At 38.7% G+C, this 22,403-nt stretch overlaps 1 protein-coding gene across 2 annotated transcripts in view; it reads right to left on the reverse strand.

The window, feature by feature from the left end:
• Nucleotides 1-22,403, reverse strand: part of RELN (reelin) — a 496,941-nt gene that overhangs the window by 412,501 nt on the left and 62,037 nt on the right. For both annotated transcript variants that reach the window (XM_032402324.1, XM_032402325.1), the window contains exon 2: nucleotides 13,232-13,342. In XM_032402324.1, the coding sequence (XP_032258215.1) occupies nucleotides 13,232-13,342 (111 nt within the window). The remainder of the gene's footprint in view (nucleotides 1-13,231; nucleotides 13,343-22,403) is intronic.

The raw sequence follows: 22,403 nt of genomic DNA on the forward strand, positions 1-22,403 counted from the left end.
GTCCAACTTATTTCACTTAGCATAACACCCTCTAGGTCCATCCATGTTGTCACAAATGGCAAAATCTCATCCTTTCTTATGGCTGCATAATAGTCCTGTGTGTGTTTGTGTGTTGCATCTTTTTTATCTATTCATGGATACTTGGGTTGCTTCTATATCCTGACTGTTGTAAATAATGCAATATCAGCGTATTATTCCTATCAATACTCTAGCTTATTTCATCATTACCTTTTATTGACATTTAGATTATGTTCAAGTTTTTCCTAACATAAACAGTGCCCTGGTAAACAGTCACATGCATCAATGTTTGTCTGCATTTCTGGGTTTGTTTAAATTTCTAATAGATTCCCAAAAGTAAAAGAACAGTGTCAAAATATGTGAAAATTTTACTGCTTTGTTTACATATTGCCAAATTGTTTTCTAGATAACTAAACTAATACATACTCACATCAATAAATACCAATTTTCCAGCACTGATACCAGAATTAAGTACAGATGATTTTAGGCATCATTGTCAGTTTTAAAAAATGATTCTTTAATTGAAAAAAATTTATAATCTCATAATTGTTGGGGTCTCTGGGTGGCTCAGTAGGTTGAGTGTCTGACTCTTGGTTTCGGCTCAGGTCATGATCTCAGGATCCAGAGATGGAGCCCCGTGAGATTCTCTCTCTCTGTCCCTCTGCCCCTCCCACTCATGCTCAGTCTCTCTCTCTCAAATAAATAAATCTTTTTTAAAAATCCTCATAATTGTTTTAATTATGCATTTTTATTAGCAGTGAGTTGAATATTTTCCTCATATTTATTGGACATTTGTCTTTCTTCTTTTGTAAATGGTTTGAGTTTTTACTAGTTTTCTATTAGGGTATTAGGGTATTGGTTATTTTCTTTTGGTTGTAAAAAGGCTAACAGCCCCTTCACAACTAGGGCAAAATGTTTGTTCATCATTTTAATTTTTTTAAATTAGCATTTTTATTACACAAAGAGTTCTTCACTGCCAGAAGATTAGAAAACAGAGAAGAAACGTTTAGATATTCTAAGATTAAACCATCCTTACAGTCCAGGGATTCAAACAATCAATGTAGTCGGGATGGACTCTTCTTCATATCACTTCACTATTGATCTTAAAAAATGGAAGAACATAGCAAGTGTTGTTAAGGATGTAGATAAACTGGGAGATCCCATGTTGCTGTTGGGACCATAAAATGGCGCAGCTGCTACAGAAAACAACTTGGCAGCGCCTCAAAAAATTAAACAAAATTCCTACACGATCCAGTAATTCCACTCCTAGATATAAACCCAAGAGAATTTAAAATATACATTCATATAAGAAATCTGTACACTAATGTTCATAGGAGTATTATTCATAATAGCCAATATGGAAACAATCTAAATATTCATCAACAGAGAAATGGAAAAATAAAACATGGACTATCCAAACAATGGGCAATTATTCAGCCATAAATAAGAATGAAGTACTGCAGGGACGCCTGGGTGGCTCAGTCGGTTAAACGTCTGCCTTCGGCTCAGGTCATGATCCCAGGGCCCTGGGATCGAGCCCCGCATCGGGCTCCCTTTGCTCAGCAGGGAGCCTGCTTCTCCCTCTGCCTGTCAGTCCCCCTGCTTATGCTCTCTCTGTCAAATAAATAAATAAAATCTTAAAAAAAAAAAAAGAATGAAGTACTGCATTCTTCAATATGCTTCAGTATGGATGAGCCTTGAAAACATGTCAAGTAAAAGAAGCCAGTCATAAAGGCCACTTACTATATGATTTCATTTGTATAAAATGTCCAGAATAGGTAAATACATAGAGGCAGAAAGTAGATTAGTGGTTGCCAGGGGATGGGTGGAGAGGGATGTAGGACTGACCACACTTAACAGACACAGCGTTCTTTCTGCAGGGATGGAAATGTTTTCAGATTAATTAGTGGTGATGGTTGCAGAACACTAAACATACTAAGAATCACTGAGCTGTCCACTTGAAAACAGTAGGTTTTATATTATGTGAACTAGATCTCAAAAGAAAAGTATATTAAAGATCCTAAGAAGTACTATTTAATTTTGTTTAACCAGCATACTCCAAGCTTCTTTATACTGCAATACACTTCTGCCATGTATTTTGCTATTAACGCATCATAAGACACTAATGATTGCAAGATGCAGTGTGGGGAAAAGGTGCTATTAGCGCAATATTTTAAAATTCATTCTGAGATGGGTCTGATATCATCTCCTTGTTAAAAAGGGGACAAGAAGAAAGAAAGAGAGAAAAGGGAGGGGAAAGGCTAGGGGCTGGAAAGATAAACTTTGTCAACCTCATAATGATTCCAGAGCAGCTCATTTGTCCCATTCTCTAGAAACAGAGAGCCAAACCCCAACGGAGTTCTTCGTTTATTAGCAACAGATTTCTCTCCATTTTTGTTATTAGCGTTGGAAATGGTATTGGATCACACAGACTAAAAATTTGGTTACAAAAGAATCTCTCATAATGCAAATAACTAATTATTTCAAAAAAGAAAACCATGAAGGATAAACAAAACATCTTCCCAGAGCATGATCTCTGATAGCTCCATTTATTTCACTTTTAACTTGCTGTTTACTAGAGTTCATGTGGAGAGGCACTGTTCTGAAGAAGAACCAGAAATAACATAATTAACTAGATAATAGCAACAACATGGTTCCAGTCTGAAAACATGTGGAAGGAAAAGCAGGAGGGAAGCTCAGTCTGAAATTTTACCAAAATACTAACAATTTTGCTATTCTGTTTTCCAAAATGGCAACTCCCACACTAGCAAGTATCTTTCCATTCAGGCATTTCAGAGTCCCCAAAACAGTAATTTAGTTGTGTACTTGCCTCAGAGAGCAGCCTACACGTCTATTAGGCGACGTGCAAAGCTCAGCATCAGAGGGCTGAATGCAAACCACACAATGGAAGACAAGAGTGGAAACAGAACCAGCATTGGGTGAAGGGCCTCTACTGGACTCCTACAGCTGTTTTCAAATTCATATGCTGCATCCAGAACTATCTTCTAGGTGATGCCAAGGATTTACTTTCACTAATTCTAAGAAAAATACTTCAGAGATTATTATCAGAATTATTTCCAGAAAGTAATAACAAGATACAATTATTTTAAGTTGTTCTTAGATTTAACTGCCGAGAAAGAAGCAGCCAACTTTAACCAAGAGTATTTATAAATCAATTACTGTGAACATGGAACATAAACTCATTTATCATTATCTAGATACCCAAAAGAAGGACTGGAAAACGTCAAGAGTAAGCCATATTACAAGCAAAATGACTGCCAGATCAGAGTCAGAATTCAAAGTTTATTCCCTTAAACACATACTTTGATCCTTTCTCCTGTTAAAATGGACAGTCTGGCATACTATGAAAAGTGTCGCTCTTCTCAATAACAGTATCTCTTATCAGCAAAGCCACGATTCCTAAGTGGTTTGTAAAAGTATTATTTAAGAAAGAGAGTAAAATATTCCTGACTCTGTCTTTATCTAGTAAGGGATAAGACCTCATTTACAGAAACTTATTTTCCAGAATTACTTTTTAAAACTTTGACATGAGAAAGTACCCCCACATAAAAACCTATTGCTCTGTCCTTGTTTGTTCAGTGCTGTTTGGGGGGCAAATATCTTCTTTAATAAGGTTACTTTTGCCAGACAAAAGAGTCTCTTCACAATCTGTTCACACTGACAGACAAAATTGTAACAAAACAATCTCAAAAAATCATAACTTATATAGCATAGTGGCAACTTCCATTAGAATTCGTTCTAAGAATGTGACTTTCCTGACATTCATATTTTATGAACAACCAGTTCCCTGTGATTCTGAGCACATGGATTTGAGCAGGAATAAGGAAGAGAAAGAGTCAGAAGAACTCCCTTGCCTTAGGGAGACATTTTTAAAGTACTTACAAGGGTTTCAGGGCACATGTCTTATCAGGGCTAAATTCCAGAATCTAGAATCTGTGCAGTGTCCAGAGACAACTGACAAGGTAAAGTATGAAGGAGTTATGAAATAGATGAATCTTATGTGGAGTGTGGTTTTTTAGCTGAAAGGAAAGAAAATAAGTTACTTACTGACCTTTTAACAAACATTTACCTTTTTCAATTACTTAAAAAATTATAGGAGAAAAGCACTGAAATTGATGCAGGGGGTTACACATATATACCAGGAAACCTTCCTTAATCATCTCACTCGATGTAATCCTAGAATGTGTTCCCAAGAAATTATAGAGTCATCAATTTTTGAAAGATCTAAGAGATAAAATAAGAACTTCACTGTCATGTATCATTAGGACATTGACCTGCCCTAAGATGGGAGGCTGGAGTGGACAATCTCCTGAACTTCTTCCTATCTCTTGATTCTAAAGAAGTCACTTCATTAGTCTCTCTCATATCTAAAGGCATGGGTGCCTGCCACCTCCAGGAAAAAAAGGAACAAAGTGGTAGGCAGGGTAATAAATTTCCCCAGAATCTCTGATGATAAAATTTATATATTTTTGCATAGTTTTAAATATATGTATAGATAGGTAAATTTATATGTACATATATAGATTCAGAAATATCCTCAAAGTTAAAGACAGTAATATTCACTCTCTTGTCCATACCAGGACACTTGTGCACATACATGCATTTACTGATGTCAGCTCTAGTAGTGAAGTACCCCGCAAATACTCAAAGATTTGTATTGGTTTATTCATTCAATAAATGTTTATTGAGCACTTATTATGTGCCATAAGAGTGAAGAGGACTAGATCATTTCTTGTCCTCAAAGAAGTATAAAGGTTTTAAACACATAAATTCAATAGATTGTTAGAGATGGCTCGTGGAGGTCAGGGCAGAGATTGAAGTACGGAGGAGGGAATAGAGAGTTCCATGGAGGTGGGCGCCAGGGAGGAGCAGGGAGTAGGGTCACAAAGGCTCAATAGAGGAGGTGAGTCAGGCAAAGGCCCTGAGAGATGGAGGGATGTCTGCCCCGCAGAGAGAACCAGAAGAAAATCCAAGCACTATAGACAAAGGCATGGAGTTTAATGCAGCTGGGATTTTGGAACTGTGTGTTGGTTATGACTGGTGCACAGGTGTATGTGTATGTGTGGTGGGAATGTATGTGCCTATAAAGGTATGGAAGGAAGAGTTGGGAGCCCTACAGGCTGGGCTACAGCAGAGAGGGCCTTCTTTTTTTTTTTTTTTTTTTTTTTTTAAAGATTTTATTTATTTATTTGAGAGAGAGAATGAGATAGAGAGAGAGAGCATGAGAGGGGGGAGGGTCAGAGAGAGAAGCAGACTCCCTGCTGAGCAGGGAACCCGATGTGGGACTCGATCCCGGGACTCCAGGATCATGACCTGAGCCGAAGGCAGTTGCTTAACCAACTGAGCCACCCAGGCGCCCCGAGAGGGCCTTCTTTTAGTCAAGGTTCTTCTGGTTGTAATAGAAACCAACTCAAGTGGGCTTGGGCTGTAAGGGGAGCTTAAGGAGAGACTATAGAGCCGAGTTCTAATTATGACTTTGCAACTCCCTATGTGTGACCTTCAGCAAGCTACTTACCCTCTCTGTGCCTCGGATTCTTTACCTACAAAATGAGGATAATTGGTAGGATTTTGTTAGGATCAAAAGAGTTAATACCTGCAACACACCGGCCACATAGCAAGTGCTTGATAAATGTTAGCTATTTTTATTATTGTTTCTTAGAACCCAAGAATATCCCAGCCTGATGGGAAGAGAGCCCAAATAAGAGCCTGGAAAGCTTTGGCACCTCAGGCAACATTCTGTCTGTCTCCCCTTCTCCTCTCCCTGCACAGCATTCCTCTGAGCCCTTGTGGATGATGGCTGCCCAGAGCTACCAAATGTTTACACGTGCCTTGATTAGCACATGAAGAGTTGGACTGGGACTGGTGAGTCTTGATTCCAAATTCCTGTACTGGTAAATCTGATTGACTCAGCTTGGTTTGGGTGTCTTGCTCGTGGTTTACATGGGGCCAAAGAGTTAGGGTAAAATCATGCCATCCTCCTTGAATGGCAGGAAGGAGGGCAGTGGAGTAATTCATCTTGATTTTTAGATTAAATCATTTTCGGGTCTAAGCCACAGAACAGACTCCACAATTTGATCTTCAGAGGTTTTAGAGTGGCTGGTAAGTACTGAAGGGCATTGGTTTTCCCAATTGCTTTGCATCCTCCTTAAACTTTTTCTTTCCCAATTTGCACAACTCTAACTCCTTTTAAGAATCTGGGAACTGTCAACCTTCCACCTACCAAACAAAATGTGGTATAGCAAAACAATGGAATATTATTTAGCTGTAAAAAAGAATGAAATACTGGTATCTGCTACAACAGGGATGAACCTTGAAAACATGATGCTAAGTAAAAGAAGCCAGACACAGAAGGCCATGTATTGTATGATTCTATTTACATGAAATGTCTAAAATGGGCAAATGCATAGAGACAGAAAGTAGATCTGTTGTTGTCAGTAGATTGTTAGAGATGGCTCATGGAGGTCAGGGCAGAGATTGAAGTATGGAGGAGGGAATAGAGAGTTCCATGGAGGTGGGCGCCAGGATTGGGGCGTGACTGCTAGACGGGGATGGAGTTTCTTCTGGAGGTGATGAAATATTCTGAAATTAGATGGTGTTGGTTGTACAACCTTGTGAATATATTGGAAACCACTGAAATGTATACTTTAAATAGTAAATTTTATGGTATGTGAATTATATTTCAAAAAAAAGTATCTGAGAACTGGATATGATGTCAGAACACTGGTTTTACTCATCACCCTTACACCATCTCATGTAATAGCCACTACTCACCCTTCCTAAGCCTTGCTTCCTTACCTATACATTGTGGCAGGGGCTAAGCCGGGCTCTACCAAGGGTCCATTTCAGCTTTAAATTCTATGGGTAAGAAACTGCATGTGTTGCTTGCCATCCAAATTAAAGTCAAACTTCCTCTTTCAAACGTTCTGCCACTGAAACTATCTTCTCATTCTATTTGCTATTTCAGAGATAGAATTCTCACTTCTTTCTGAGTTTTTAAATAATACCTATTTTAGGGGCATCTGGGTGACTCAGTTGGTTAAATGTCCAACTCTTGGTTTCAGCTCAGGTCATGATCTCAGGGTCGTGAGGCTGAGTCCTACATCAGGCTCACACTCAGTGGGGAGTCTTACTGAGATTCTGTCTCTCCCTCTCCCTTTGCCCCTCCCCCTGCTCTTGCTCTCTCTTTCTCTAAAATAAATACAATCTTTAAAACTAAATAAATAATACCTATTTTAAGCACATATACTAGGCACTTAAAGAGATAACTCATTTAATCCACTCAACAATTTTGTGAACGAGGTGCCTCTCATTTTACAAATGCAGACATGGAGGCTTAGGGAAAGAAAGAATGTGGCCCAAGTTAGGAAGAAGCAGTGTCAGGGGAGTGTGGAACCTGAGCTGCCTAGCTCTGGAAGTCATGTGACGAACCCCTGCACTGAGCTGTCTCTCTCCCCTAACTCCTCCACTTGGCCCAAATCTCAGGCCGCTCAACATTTGCTTCAGCAATTTGTTGAAGGACTAATTCAACAACTTTATATTCATCACGTCCACTATTCTAGTAAATGATTCTTTTTAGTTATTTAGAAATTGGGAAATAATCCCTGAATTCCTTAGTCATATGTCAAATACAAACTACATTATACTATTTCTTAATGAAGGTAATGCTGGCATATGCTAATGGAATTGAGACCAAATTAATGAGTTAAGACCAAACTTAGGTTAATACCCAGTAAATAGGAAAAATTAACGGCAATTTCAACTCTTGTCAGCTATGCTCCTGGTACCATTGACTACAGCAATTTGTTTAATTAACCTAAAGTCTTCTTGTTAATTATAGATCATTTACCATATCCAATAAAAGGTCATGCCTTCAAAATCCCTGAATATGTTTAAAATTCCTCAAGCGTGTTACAAAGCATTTCTTTGTAAAGACAGACAAAATAAATTTAACAAGATCATTCTGAGTAATTTAGCCTAATTTAGGCTAGTGAATAAACAGCATTACTATAGAGAACCCTATTTAATGAAGTTCCTAGTGGCTGTCCCCTCTTTATATTTTTTTAAAGCCTAAATATATGTATGTATAACATATGTGTGTGTCTCAAAGGCACAAGGATAGGACACCTAAGATTGAACTGTATTTAATGCCCAGGAACCTACATTCCTAGTGACAACTAGTAACACTGTAAAAGTTGTAAAAGGTTCTACTTAGTTTCAATGTGAATGATAAACAAAATTTAGCTTAAACAAAGCCTGTATTTTTATTTTTAATGACAATAAAACAAAGTAGTGACAAAAATTTGCAACATGGCAATGAAACATTAACATACAATCAAAATCTACTGGTAAAGTACGCATTTTTATTAACTAGTGACGAACATAAGATTTACTAAAATTTTAAATCTTAAAACACTTAAATAATGTGTTTTATAAATATATCCCTATTCATCTAAAGTTAAGAGTGTCAGATTACAGTGGAGAAAAAGTCAGATTATTAAGTTAAAAAATTCTACTACCATGTTTTAAAAGTAATATTGAAAATATTAAATTCTTATGTTAGTTGCTTAATGTTCATTAAAAACATGACATGACTGACTGAATGTTTAAGAGCAAAATTAAAAAGAAAAAATCTTGGATCTGTTCACCGTATTTTCTCCCCAAACTTGGATTTCATCAAATCTTGCCATCTTAGGAATTTTGTAATTTAACAAATGATTGGATCCAGAATGCCTCATTATTATAGGAGAAGGAAAGGAAACACATAGAAGATTACAAAAGTTTACATGAAAAACTGTTAAAATGGCTCATGTATTAGCTGAGCACAACGATCTAGCAATGGCAAAGCACAGACGTTTAATTTACGCAAGGTCTAACAACTGGAAGTGTGGCTGCTACTCGTCAGACCTGCAAACCCAGTTCTCCGGTTTTAAAGCCAGAATACCAAAAACTGAGCAAAATGCTTTTAGAGCCAGAATACTAAATATTGAGTAAAATGCATCTCAGCCTCTGGAAAAGGAATAATTTTGTATGAAAGAATATTCAAATAGCCTTTCATTGAGCGACCACAAAGAGCCTTGAAGATTTACATGATTGAGCTGGAATTCAATGCCAAAGACAAGAGGAAGCATTTTTTTTTCTTCTGGGTTGCACAAAGAGATATCCATAATTAAACATCACTCTTCCCTAGGGCTGCATGTTTTCTTATATTGACAAGCAAAATGAGGTATTTCAAATCACGCATTGTTGGCATATAGTCAGCTTTTGCATTGCTATTGTTTTAATGTATTTCTGGCTATTAGGCATTTGTCTATTTTTGGTCAGTGAGGCATGCATTTTAAAGAATTCTGGTTTTGCATAAAAGGCTGTAGTTATGTTAGTGGAATTACACTTATACAACAGTATCTTAATAATTACAGTCTTATTTTGGCTGGTCACACCACATTTTATATTTAAAGGAGAGCGGCTATAACTTTCATGTAATTAGTACAATTAAAATTAACTATAAAAGGAAAAAACTTTCAGAAGTCCTTTTTCGACTCAACTTGATGTTTTACTTTGTCTTATTTAACACAGCTAGTTAAATATATCCCACCCTAATCCTATGCTATGTTGGGAAAATGCCAAACAAACCAAGTTTGCTTAACATTCCATCAATTAAGTCAGAGCCTAATGATAGATAATGTATTCAATAACTCTTTTGTTCTAGATCAAAGAATGCCACATTTTTTCAGCCTGATCCTACTGTAATACTAAACTACCAAAAAGCAGCAATTCTTTTTACAATTTACCTTCTGTAAGAGTTTCCTCTCTTTTCTTATCTGCACCCTACTCACATCTTCATTTTCTTAAATTGTAAAGAATATATTAAACTTAAGTCAAATATCAAAAAATTAATGTGGTTTTGTTTTCTAAGGTGACCATTTATCTAAACTATCTCCTGCTCTCTATTCAAAAACATCACTTCCAAACATTAACTCTGTTTAATAATATTGAGGTGTATAATTAAATTTTTTAAAGGAATTTACCACTATCATATAAATCCATGTAAACTTATGTGGCTATTACTGGAACTTACAAAAGATCTCACTTATCCATCCATCCATGTAAAAATTATGTCCTATAAAAATGCCGATTGACTGGTGGGAGGCCTGAGCTGTGGTTACGGAAGTCAAAAGACCATGAGCGGACTTCATGTTTTGAAGCCTCTTCAGACCATCAACCTCATGATACAGGGTTCATAGAGATGGGGAGACCAACTGCAATTTAAGCTAATCAAAAAACATTCTAATTCAAGTGAAACTGCCTTTCTACAGCTTTCAAAGTCACCAGAGAAAATGTCTAGAAGCCCAGGTGTCTCAAATAACTCCTAAGAATTGGGCCACCTGGGTGGCTCAGTCGGTCAAGCCCCCAAGTTGGGGCTCCACACTCAGTGTGGAGTCTGCTTGAGATTCTCTCTCTCTTCCTCTCCCTCTGCCCCTCCCCCTGCTCTCTCTCTCTCTGAAATAAAATTAAAAAAATAACTTCTAACAATTGCATTCCTAGTTTTTTGTTTGCCTTACTAGCAAAAATCAGAGGCAATATGACACCTGCATTTTATGTGTCCTTTCAAAATGCGTTTACAACATACTTATGAATGAGATTTAATGATTTTTCTCAGGGAAAGGCTCCATCGTGGCCAGTGACAGCTATTTCATTCAGCCAAGTCCTCTCGAATCATCTGGATCTACAAACCCCAGATTAATTCCTCCTAAGAACTGTTTTTTTTGCCTCTCAAAGGAGGTATATACAACTCCTGGGCTGGGGAAAGCAGCTGCTTCAGTTATCAGGAAAATTATGGGATCCCTAGTTTTACTGAGTGCTTCCTATGTGTTAAAGGGCTTCATGTAAATAACCCCCTTTAATTCTCACAAATCTTATAAAGCAGGTGCCTTACCAACCCCTTTCACAGATGAGGAAATCAAGCTTACATCTCAGCTCAACGCCACTTCCTCAGGAAAGCCTCTCCTACCTCCATGCCATTTCACTCCGGACCAGAGCTCATTTCTCCGGCATAATGTTTCCCAGCACTCAGGACTTCTGCAAGCTTGCCTCTAGCAAGATTTGCTATTATGTATGTATATGGTTGGTTAAATAATGTCTATCTCTCCCGTTTAATGAATGTAGATGAGTGGTTCTCAAAATTTGGTGTGTACCCAAATCACCTGGACGGATTCTTAGAAAGTGGTCACTGGGTCTCACCCCCAGCATATCTGATTCACTGAGTCTAGAGACAGGCTGGAACCCTGGAGTGACAGGTTCCAGGGGCTGCTGCTACCAGACCTGGACCGACCCAGTACAGCACTTCTCAGCCCTGCACAAACATTGCAACATCCCCATCCAGCAATCGAAATGACATTAAAAACAACCAATGCCCACACCCCACTCCCTGAGGTTTTGGTTTAATTCTGCTAAGGGAGAACCCAGAACACCTTATCCCAAATACTGTATTCTTTCACTAAAAAGATTGTTTATCTAAAAGTCAAATTTAACCAGACGGCCTGCACATTTTTATTTGCTGAATGTGGCAACCCTGCTTGTGAGTCCTGTTGTAACGTAACAGGTAGCACATCATATATATTATGTCCGTCGATAGGACCGGTAAGCTGACCTTTCACCGCTGCACAGCAAAAAAAGGATGGGGCTAAATAAGTGGAATTTTTAGACCGAAGAATTTTTTTTTCTTGAGGATTAGAACTTAGAAGTAGTTACCAACACATTGTAAAAGCTTATCAGAGATCTTTTAAAAATAGGGCAAATTCTCAATGTCAGATAATTTAACATGATGATTTTTTTTTTTTTAAAGATTTTATTTATTTATTTGACAGAGAGAGACACAGCGAGAGAGGGAACACAAGCAGGGGGAGTGGGAGAGGGAGAAGCAGGCTTCTCGCGGAGCAGGGAGCCCGATGCGGGGCTGGATCCCAGGACCCTGGGATCATGACCAGAGCCGAAGGCAGACGCATAACGACTGAGCTGCCCAGGGGCCCCTAACATGATGATTAAATGACTTCCAGGTTCCGTGAAGCCCCGAGGCTGTGAGTCTCATATTGGGCCAGCAGGGTGACAATGGGGCATCAACAGCACTGCTCTGACATCGATCAGTGAGTCACCTGGACACAGCTACTGCTAGGACTTGGCGCAGAGGAGGTGCCCCCTTATATATCAAAAGTAGGTAAAAATTATCTATTTAATAAATACCCCAGAAAAGATAAAACGCTGAACACATGGCTGACTCTGATAAGGCAATTCTATCTTTTTCATATCAATGTAGGGAGTCTTGTGCAGTTTTCCAATTTCAAAGTAAGATCAGTGATTTCATGTCTTACATAAACGGAGATATTAAATTTGCATTTTTGATGCTGAAAAGGGACTATTTAATTCCAGCTTGGCATGTTTACCGCATAATGGGTAAACCAGGGATTTCAAAATTGAGAATCCTCTGGGCTCAGTAACAATCATGTAGCCTTCTGCTTCCCCATTTAAGTAACCTGCCAAGTCTCTGATTCAAGGACAAGGACTCCATGTAAGGGCATTAAATATTAAAACACATTCTTTCATGAATACTCATAGAATTCAATCATTTCAACAATCATTACTACCTTCCACTTTGTGCAATGCTTACTTGCCAAACTTAACGTGACACTTTTCACCTAATTCAGGATCGTAAGAACTGTTTATAAAAACAGCTTGTTGAGGGGCACCTGGCTGGCTCAGTCAGTAGAGCATGCAACTCTTGATCTCAGGGTCATGAGTTCCAGCCCCACATTGGGGGTAGAGTCTATTTAAAAATAATAATAATAAAACTTTAAAAAAACAGGTTATGGAATAATTGCATGGGCATCAGAGTAAATTCCAATTCCAGCAACCTAATGACAGAACATAGAAACCTACCTGATTCCCCAAGACCAAGTATAATAGTGTCAATAGGCGGAGAGGGATAGAAAGATTGTCACACCAAGCTTACGGTTGGTCGTACATTCACATGACTTATTTCAATTCACCTAACTTCAAGCAAACAACACAAAAATCACTTCAGATTAGTTTCTCTGAAGTCATCAATGTCTGATCCTTTTAAAACAGATGTTTCAAAAAATAAGACCTGTAATTGTTTAAACATTGACAATCACTGATTTCTAATGTCAGGATAGCTTACCAAATCCAAAAGCATTAGAACCTCCAATGCTCTGTGAAGCCTGAACACTTGTAGATGTGTATAGTCCTGTCACCAGCAAGCCGTCAAAGAAGGTGCTTGTTGAAATTGTCACTGAAATGCAGGAAGGGAAAAAGAAAAGAAACCTCAATTAATACAATCAGAATACTGAGATACATTTCTGAAGAGTTAAACATTGTCAAAACAATTTTACTCATTATTAAAAAACTATTTTTATACTATTGGTAGTTAGTATTTTCTTTATATTAGGAATTCTTTATATTAGGAGCAGAAAGAAGCTCAGAACTCCAGTATCTGTAATTGCCGGTCCTAAATTTAGTACATTAGATCTATCTTCCTGCATTCATTTACACGTTCCCCAGCTATATGCAAAATCATCTGAAAATAATGTAGTATTGAATAGCTAGCTTCCCCACCTCCATCACCACCCCTGAAGGCAGTCAAAGGCATTGCTGGAGTTTTGGCATTGCGATTAAACACTTTTTTTTTTTTTTAAGTATTCCATACTGTGGGAAACAATCTTACATCGGCTGGAAGAAGAACAATAAGATGCACTGTATTTCTTATTGTGTGTCTACATTTCATAGATGAATCCCCTGAAGTTTTTCAACAAAAGCAGACTAATTTGCATGAAGACAGTTAGTCTTTTTCCTTCTGAGAACAAAGAAGGAAGACCACTGCATGCCTTAAGTTCCAGAACAAAGTCTGCAAGAGGAGTCCAAATGATTTCATAACCAGAAAATCAGGATGTTCCTGGGAAAAAAGGGTCAAATACAATGTATCTGTATGCCACTCAGGTTTGGCTTCTTACAATTTTGTCTTTCTCACCACCCTAAAATAATGATTAGAATTTCCATCTTGACATAATATTTTCTCCTGCATTGGTTTTATAAGATTAAGATGATGCCATTTGTAGGAAGCAGCCAGGAAAAGGTAATATTATTTTGATAGTGCACAGTACAAGACTGTCATCATGCTCGGTGGCAGTTAGGAGAATGGCCAGAGTCACATTAACTTTAATGAGAATGTTTAAATTAAACTCCAGGAAATCCAGTGAATAGAGCTAAAGGGTCTGAAGCGTCCACATTACAAAGCATAAAACAAGACTCGTAGATCAATAGAACAGCCTGACATCATGCTACCCCCACAACAGCATTGGATATTGGAGTAAATCACCTTCACATTCTTTAATAATAGCTAATATCTTGACTGCCTGCACGTAAACCACTCAGCTGGGCACTGAGCTAAGTAGTTAACATGTATTATCTCATTATCAAAACATTTCTATAAAAGGGGTACTATTATTACTCCCAGGATACAAATGAGGAATTTGTGGCACAGAGCAGTTTAGAACCTTGTTCAGGACCATCTGATATCATCTAAACATGTCTGATGCTGATTACCCAGCATCTCTCTTGTCTTCTCTCTGCCTGCACACCACCCCCTCCCCAACTCCCAATCCCACAGAAGCCAAGTGACATGACCAAACCCTTGTTTAATAACACTATTTTCCAGATTATTCACATGCATGAGGAGTATTTGAAGAAAAGGAAAGTAAAAGCTGCAGGACTCAGTGTCACTGTTACTAGAGAGGAAGAGGGTTGAGGGTGGCCGAGAGGTGACCCCTCAGCATGGTGGATGGAGCCCTAGTCTGGGTAAGGGGTGGGAATCGGGCACCAGGTACTTATCTGCTACTATCTGTTCTTGAGCAAAACCACTTCATCTCTTACAGTCTCAATCTCCTCATTTATAGAATCACACCCTAATCATCAGCCCCCTGTTTTGCCTACTCCAGATTCCCACAATTGGTTCTGTTGCTGCCTCCACCCTTTGGTTCAGTGAGTTATCTTGGCCAAGGTAAGAAGTGCTTAAATAGCTCCTGTGTCCCCATCCAGTGGGGTTTAGAATTAAGTTGCTTTCTATTAAATTAACTATACTAGCCTCTGGACTCTAAGGTAATGTCTCAGGCTGTCCTTTCCAGCAAATCAGACCCAACCTGCAGTTCTGTGGACCCATGGGACCCTGCTTTTACCCACTTCCTCTCAATCCACTCCACTCTAGTCCAGTAAGACAGCAGCAATTCTGTATTAAGTGCACAAATATAGCCCCTGTGGACTCCTCTCCATTCCTTTATGCTTCTACTCTGGTTATTACTCCCAAGAAACTAAAAAAATATAAGAGTTTTATGAGTTAGGGAGTGAGGCAAACCTGAATCTGAATCTCACCTCTCTCTACCTCTGATCAGTGCGTGACCTTGGCTCACATTCCTCATTTACAAAAAAAAATGATACTATCCAATTCACTGTAAGAATGAAAAGAAATATATCTACAATCTATCAGTATATGTATGTCTTTAACAAACTATCATGCATATAGTACTACTCATCGGTGAAACCTCCCTTTCCCTGCCCTTTTTCAGAGCTTGAACCCCTGCCTTGCTCTTCCCTTCTGGAGACCTGGAGCCCTTCACAGACCTCCTCACATCTGCTGAAGACATAGCGATCACTGGACTGCCCACAGCGGAGTCCTACTGCCTGCTCAGATGGTCCATCTACCCTCCCCATGCACTACTACATTTCCACCCACAGTCTACATCAAGTCTCAACTGTGACCTTAGCAGGCTCAAGATAAGTGGCATCCCCAGCTTGTTATTAATATGCCTTCTCTTCCAAAAGATATTGCTGAAACAGCAAGGTCTAGTGAAAATATCCCAGGAATAAGTGGATTGGAATTTATTTACCAACAATAATGTGCAATGTCAGATCAGGCGAGCTATTTTCCCTGCTTGGTTCTATTCCTAGTTGTAGTGAGACGAATACCAATTGGTAACCTCATGGCTAGGTGGACATATCATTTCTAAACATTGAGTGTCTTAGAAAACAGAATTGAATTACTGCAAAAAACACTTCTTACCCTTAGAGTCTCTTGGCTTTAAAATGCCATCCATAAACTGACTATTCCCAAATTTCTGTCTCCTATCCAGGTCTCTACATACCTCTCTCTATATATATACTAAAGATATATATCAAGATGCTGCTCAACAACCCCACTTGGATGTTGAAGATAGGTCTCAACCTCAACATGACCAAAACTGAATGCCTACCCCGTCCCTCAAAACTGCTTCTGCTACAGCCTTCACCAAATCAGTTGTTGGTAGCACCGTCTGTCCTGCTGAGTCAGCTTTGGAATCACCTTCTCCCATATGCTGCATCTAGTCCATCAGTAAATTCTATTGGCCCTGCCTTCAGAACATACCCAGAATCTGATCACTTACTACGCTGTTCTAAGCTACCTTCATTTCTTACATGGATTATTGCATTAGACCTCAATCTGGTCTTCCTGTTTCTACCCTCCTCTCTCTAGAGTCTATTCTCAGTATAAGAGTCGGAAGAATTCTTTAGGAACATCCATTGGATCATGTCACTCCTCTGCTTACAGCTTCCCTGCTAAGTCGATGTCAAAGTCTTTACAGTGGCCTCCAGAGTCCTACATGACCTGCCTCCATTCCTTCTCTTTCCTCATCTCCTTCCGCTCTCCTCCTGGCTCATCCCACTCCAGGCACACTAGCCTCCCTGTTGTTGCTCAGACGTGCCCGTCTTTGCACCAGCACCTTCCTCTGCCTTGGACTCTCCTCCTTCAGATTATCAAGTAATTATCACCTTCTAGCCTATTATAATCATACATTTACTCACAATGGTTTTTATTATGTTTACTGTCCTTCTCATTCTTCAGAATGTGAACTCCATCAAGGCAGATATCGTGTTTTGTTCAGTAGTACATCTCAAGCATCTGGAACAATTCCTGACACTTTTGGGTGTTCAATAAATACTTATTGGAATATGTATTAACGAATAACTCATTCATACAAAAATGGCACAAGGTTGTCTTATCTTCAGCTCATTTCCAGAGGAAAAGTATGTTATGAATCCTAGATTTTATATGTCAAATGAATCCCACCTGGAAAAACCATATGGAAAAAAAAAATAAGAAAGAAAAGTTGGCTATTTATATATTTAAAATGTTTCCCAGAATGCAAAATGATCGATGTGGGACCAAGAGGCCAACTGAAGACATCTGTAAAAAAAGGCAGATCACCTTAAGTATACATACATTCTCACAGGCTATGTGTTTACACAAATCATCTAAACGAAGAGTTCCCTATTAGAAACTAACTGACTATAATCGATTTCTCCATTTGCTAGAGTTGGGAGTTTAGAGTTATTTTTGAGGGGAAAAATGAGATTTGCCTTTGAAAAACTGTCTTGATAAGCATTCCTTCTCCTCCTTTAAACAGATGTAATGTATAATCCATATGTGAACTGAAAATCAGTCTCTTTGCTTCAGAGAGAGGATATGTTGCCCAAACTCTTACGAGATATGAGACATAGCCTTTCGATCACGGGGTTCCCTTTTATTCAAGAAGACAACGGGTCCCACTTCTGCATTCAAAAGACATCTGACACAGTTTGGATTCCCTGATAGCTTGAAGGAAACTTCAGAATGTCTGCAGCCTGCATGTTTTTACTGACAAGAACACCAGCAGCAAACACAGGAACAATCTGAGCAAGATGCTGAAAACTTTACGCCAAGGCACTCCGACTTTGAAACTATGTCAGGAATACACATCTCTCTGTCCTTCGCTTTCCCTTTCATCAAATGCTTCCACTTCTCTCTACCTGCAGCCTCTGGTTAGTCTGTCAGGGTTTCCTAAACAAACAAACAAAAACCCCACAGAATTACAAATAATTGGCTCAGGCATCGAGGCTGCCCTGGCTCGTTGTCCCTCACCTGGGTGATTCTGCATCATCAGTCACTGCCAGTTTCTGTTTTCACACTTAATAATTACCTTACCCTCTGATATCTTCCTGATTCCTTTCGCTCAAGCTTCATGGGAACCCCAATGTGCACTAGTTCTTACCCTTCCTATGTGCCCTGACTTGACTTTCGTTCCTCTAATTCCACTTGGGACTCACCCTTCAAGCACTATCTGGCCTTCTCCAGTCTTAGCTCATCAGTTACATCCACACACTGCTGCCATCTAGGCAATTGAAACAATCTTCGTGAAAGCAGAAGAGTGATCTCTGATAAATTGTTTTAAAAGTTTACTATAGGGGGGGCGCCTGGGTGGCTCAGTCATTAAGCGTCTGCCTTCGGCTCAGGTCATGATCCCAGGGTCCTGGGATCGAGCCCCACATCGGGCTCCCTGCTCAGCGGGAAGCCTGCTTCTCCCTCTCCCTCTCCCCCTGCTTGTGTTCCCTCTCTCGCTGTCTCTCTGTCAGATAAATAAATAAAATCTTTAAAAAAAAAAAAACTTATAAAAGTTTACTATAGGGGCACCTGGGTGGCTCAGTCGGTTAAGCGACTGCCTTCAGCTCAGGTCACGGTCCCAGGGTCCTGGGATGGAGCCCCGCGTCAGGCTCCCTGCTCGGCGGGAAGCCTTCTTCTCCCTTTCCCTCTGCCTGCCTGTCTGCCTACTTGTGATCTCTCTCTCTGTCAAATAAATAAATAAAATCTTTAAAAAAAAAGTTTACTATATACACAGTATCAATGTGGCTCATGATAAAAAAAAAAATGAAGCTCACATTGCTGAATGTAAAATTATGTTAATATGTACATGAACTAGAAGGAAAATTTACAACTTTCATATTTTTGTAAGTTTCTGATTCAGAATGTTATAGTCCCACTACATAATTTAAAATGTTGCAAAGCTAATGTCATTTAAAAAATGTTTCCTTTAAAAATATTTTATAAAACTACCTTTACATAAGTAGAAGTTTTAGTTAAAAGGTATAAATTTGGGCACACTAAGATAAGGGAAAATTGTACAAAGTTTTTGGATTTGAACTACCTTTAAGATGAACAACTATTAGGACTACCTATATCTAACTTAATTTAACTAGCCCAGTTAATATGCAAACCCTTCTTTCTCTTTCAAAGATTATGAGCCATGTGCTCTAATAGTAAGAAGATGGGAAACATAATATTTAGCAAGTATCAGTTCACTTGAAAAGAAGTTTATTATATAATATGAATAATTGCTGAATCTAGGTGCTAGTCTTTAAAATTTTGTTGTGCTAGTCTTTTAAATTTTGTTTCAGAAAAAAATCCTATTTAAAGGGGAAAGGAAGGGGCGCCTGGGTGGCTCAGTATGTTAAGCGTCTGCCTTCGGCTCAGGTCATGATCTCAGGGTCCTGGGATCGAGCCCCGCATCGGGCTCCCTGCTCGGCGGGAAGCCTGCTTCTCCCTCTCCCACTCCCCCTGCTGCATTCCCTCTCTCGCTGTCTCTCTATCAAAACAAATAAATAAAATCTTAAAAAATAAATAAATAAAATAAAAGGGAAAGGAAGAAGTTCATTATAAACACACTTATTACAAATGCACTTAAGATGAGCAAACTAACCCAAACAATAAAATGCACTAGAAAGTACATAATACATTCAGACTTAAAGTAATATATATGGAAATATATGTATATTGCTATATATGTGTGTGTGTATAGATAAAGATATACATAAAACCTTCTATGAGCCAAGAACTGTGTTAGAACTATAATTTGGACTTTACTAGCTAGAAAGGCAAAAAAAGATATTTAGAACTAGTTCCCTATTAGCAAAATGCTTATAAACTCTATCTGACATCCTATCAATTCTGGTTATTTTATAAAAATTGAAATATATCACCCCCATATGACAGGAGCCGCCAGTGATCCATTTTAGACACCAAAGGTTTATATCAAATCATCAAATATTTTAATGACTTTAAATAGGTAAGCATCTACTTAAACACATCAATCTGCCATATCATCTACTTCTTTTCATGGTTTCACAAATGTTTATGATAAATTTATAAAACCCTTCCCAATGAGACTTTATTTCCTTAGAGTCAATTTTTATATCTTTTATATTTTTGCATTAAAATATTGTACAGAGGAAGCAGGAAAGAATGTCCAATGGAAAAAAGACAGTCTCTTCAACAAATGGTGTTGGGAAAATTGGACAGCCACATGCAGAAGAATGAAACTGGACCATTTCCTTATACCACACACAAAAATAGACTCAAAATGGATGAAAGACCTAAATGTGAGACAGGAATCCATCAAAACCCTTGAGGAGAACACAGGCAGCAACCTCTTCGACCTCAGCCGCAGCAACTTTTTCCTAGAAACATCGCCGAAGGCAAGGGAAGCAAGGGCAAAAATGAGCTATTGGGACTTCATCAAGATAAAAAGCTTTTGCACAGCAAAGGAAACAGTCAACAAAACCAAAAGACAACCGACAGAATGGGAGAAGATATTTGCAAATGACATATCAGATAAAGGGCTAGTACCCAAAATCTATAAAGAACTTATCAAACTCAACACTCAAAGAACAAATAATCCAATCAGAAGACATGAACAGACATTTCTGCAAAAAAGACATCCAAATGGCCAACAGACACATGAAAGAGTGCTCAGCATCACTCGGCATCAGGGAAATACAAATCAAAACCTCAATAAGATACTACCTCACACCAGTCAGAATGGTTAAAATTAACAAGTCAGGAAACGACAGATGTTGGCGAGGATGCGGAGAAAGGGGAACCCTCCTACACTGTTGGTGGGAATGCAAGCTGGTGCAGTAACTCTGGAAAACAGTATGGAGGTTCCTCAAAAAGTTGAAAATAGAGCTACCCTGCAACCCAGCAATTGCACTACTTGGTATTTACCCCAAAGATACAAATGTAGTGATCCAAAGGAGCATGTGCACCCCAATATTTATAGCAGCAATGTCCACAATAGCCAAACTATGGAAAGAGCCTAGATGTCCATCAAGAGATGAATGGATAAAGAAGATGTGGTATATATATACAATGGAATATTATACAGCCATCAAAAAATGAAATCTTGCCTTTGTAAAGACGTGGATGGAACTAGAAGGTATTACACTAAGCAAAATAAGTCAACCAGAGAAAGACAATTATCATATGATCTCACTGATATGAAGAATTTGAGAAACAAGACAGAAGACCATAGGGGAAGAGAGGAAAAAATGAAACAAGACAAAACCAGAGAGGGAGACAAACCATAAGAGACTCTTAATCTCAGGAAACGAACTGAGGGTTGATGGAGGGGATGGGGGACGGAGGGATGGGGTGGCTGGGTGATGGACACTGGGGAGGTTATGTGCTATGGTGAGCGCTGAGAATTGTGTAGGACTGATGAATCACAGACCTGTACCCCTGAAACAAATAATACATTATATGTTAATAAATAAATAAATAAATAAAATGTACAGAGGACTAGCTACTTTAATTGTAAAGGGAAAAAAAAAAAGCAGTATCAACATTACAGATTGCAAGTAGAATTTTGAACCTACCAGTGCATTTTAGAGGAAAAATAAAGCATGTATATGATTACCAATAATCAAAAAGCAAATGTGTCTTTATCAGATCACATCATTCCTTTGTTCAACAAACATCTTTAGCTTCCTATTGTCCATAGATTAAAATCCTGTCTTCAGTGTGGTTTCAAAGACCTTCAGGCTTGGCCATAACCATTCTCTCCATTCAAATTTCCCTCTTTCAGCAGAAAACACCCTGTGACCCAGTTAAACCAGAACATTACTTCCCTGTCTCCTTGTCTTTCTTTAAAGGGAGTCCTCACCTAAAATGACTTTCCCTGTTTCCTTTGGTTAAAATCCTCCCCATTCCTCAGGCACAGATCCCAATGCCATCTCTCTCACAAAGTCTCTTCTGATCCCCTGCGGAAGCCACCTCTCCCCTCTCAGTGACCCCGAAGCTCTCAGAAACTGTGGAACACATGAGCACTCTCCACCTTCCTCAGAGCTTGGCTCGGAGGAAGAGCTCAATCAATGTTTATTGAATTCAACCCTACAGAAACACTTGTTACAACATTAACATTAAAACAAAACAAAACAAAATAAAATAAAATAAAACTGAGAATATAGGGTAGCTGATGAAACTAAAATTGTGATATCCAGCATCCTTTCGACAGAGAAAAAAGAACCAGTGTTATTCACAGAGGTAGACGAACATGAAGGTTTCTCCTGCAGGACACAAAAACTGAAAATCTATGCAGTATTTTATTATGGTACTCAAAAATCAGAAATGTCTGAGAAAATTTTGGTGGAATTTTACATTTAACCATAATAGTGTT

The sequence above is a fragment of the Phoca vitulina genome, unplaced genomic scaffold, assembly GCF_004348235.1.
Source record: "Phoca vitulina isolate PV1807 unplaced genomic scaffold, GSC_HSeal_1.0 scaffold4, whole genome shotgun sequence".
Classification (NCBI taxonomy): Eukaryota; Metazoa; Chordata; class Mammalia; order Carnivora; family Phocidae; genus Phoca; species Phoca vitulina.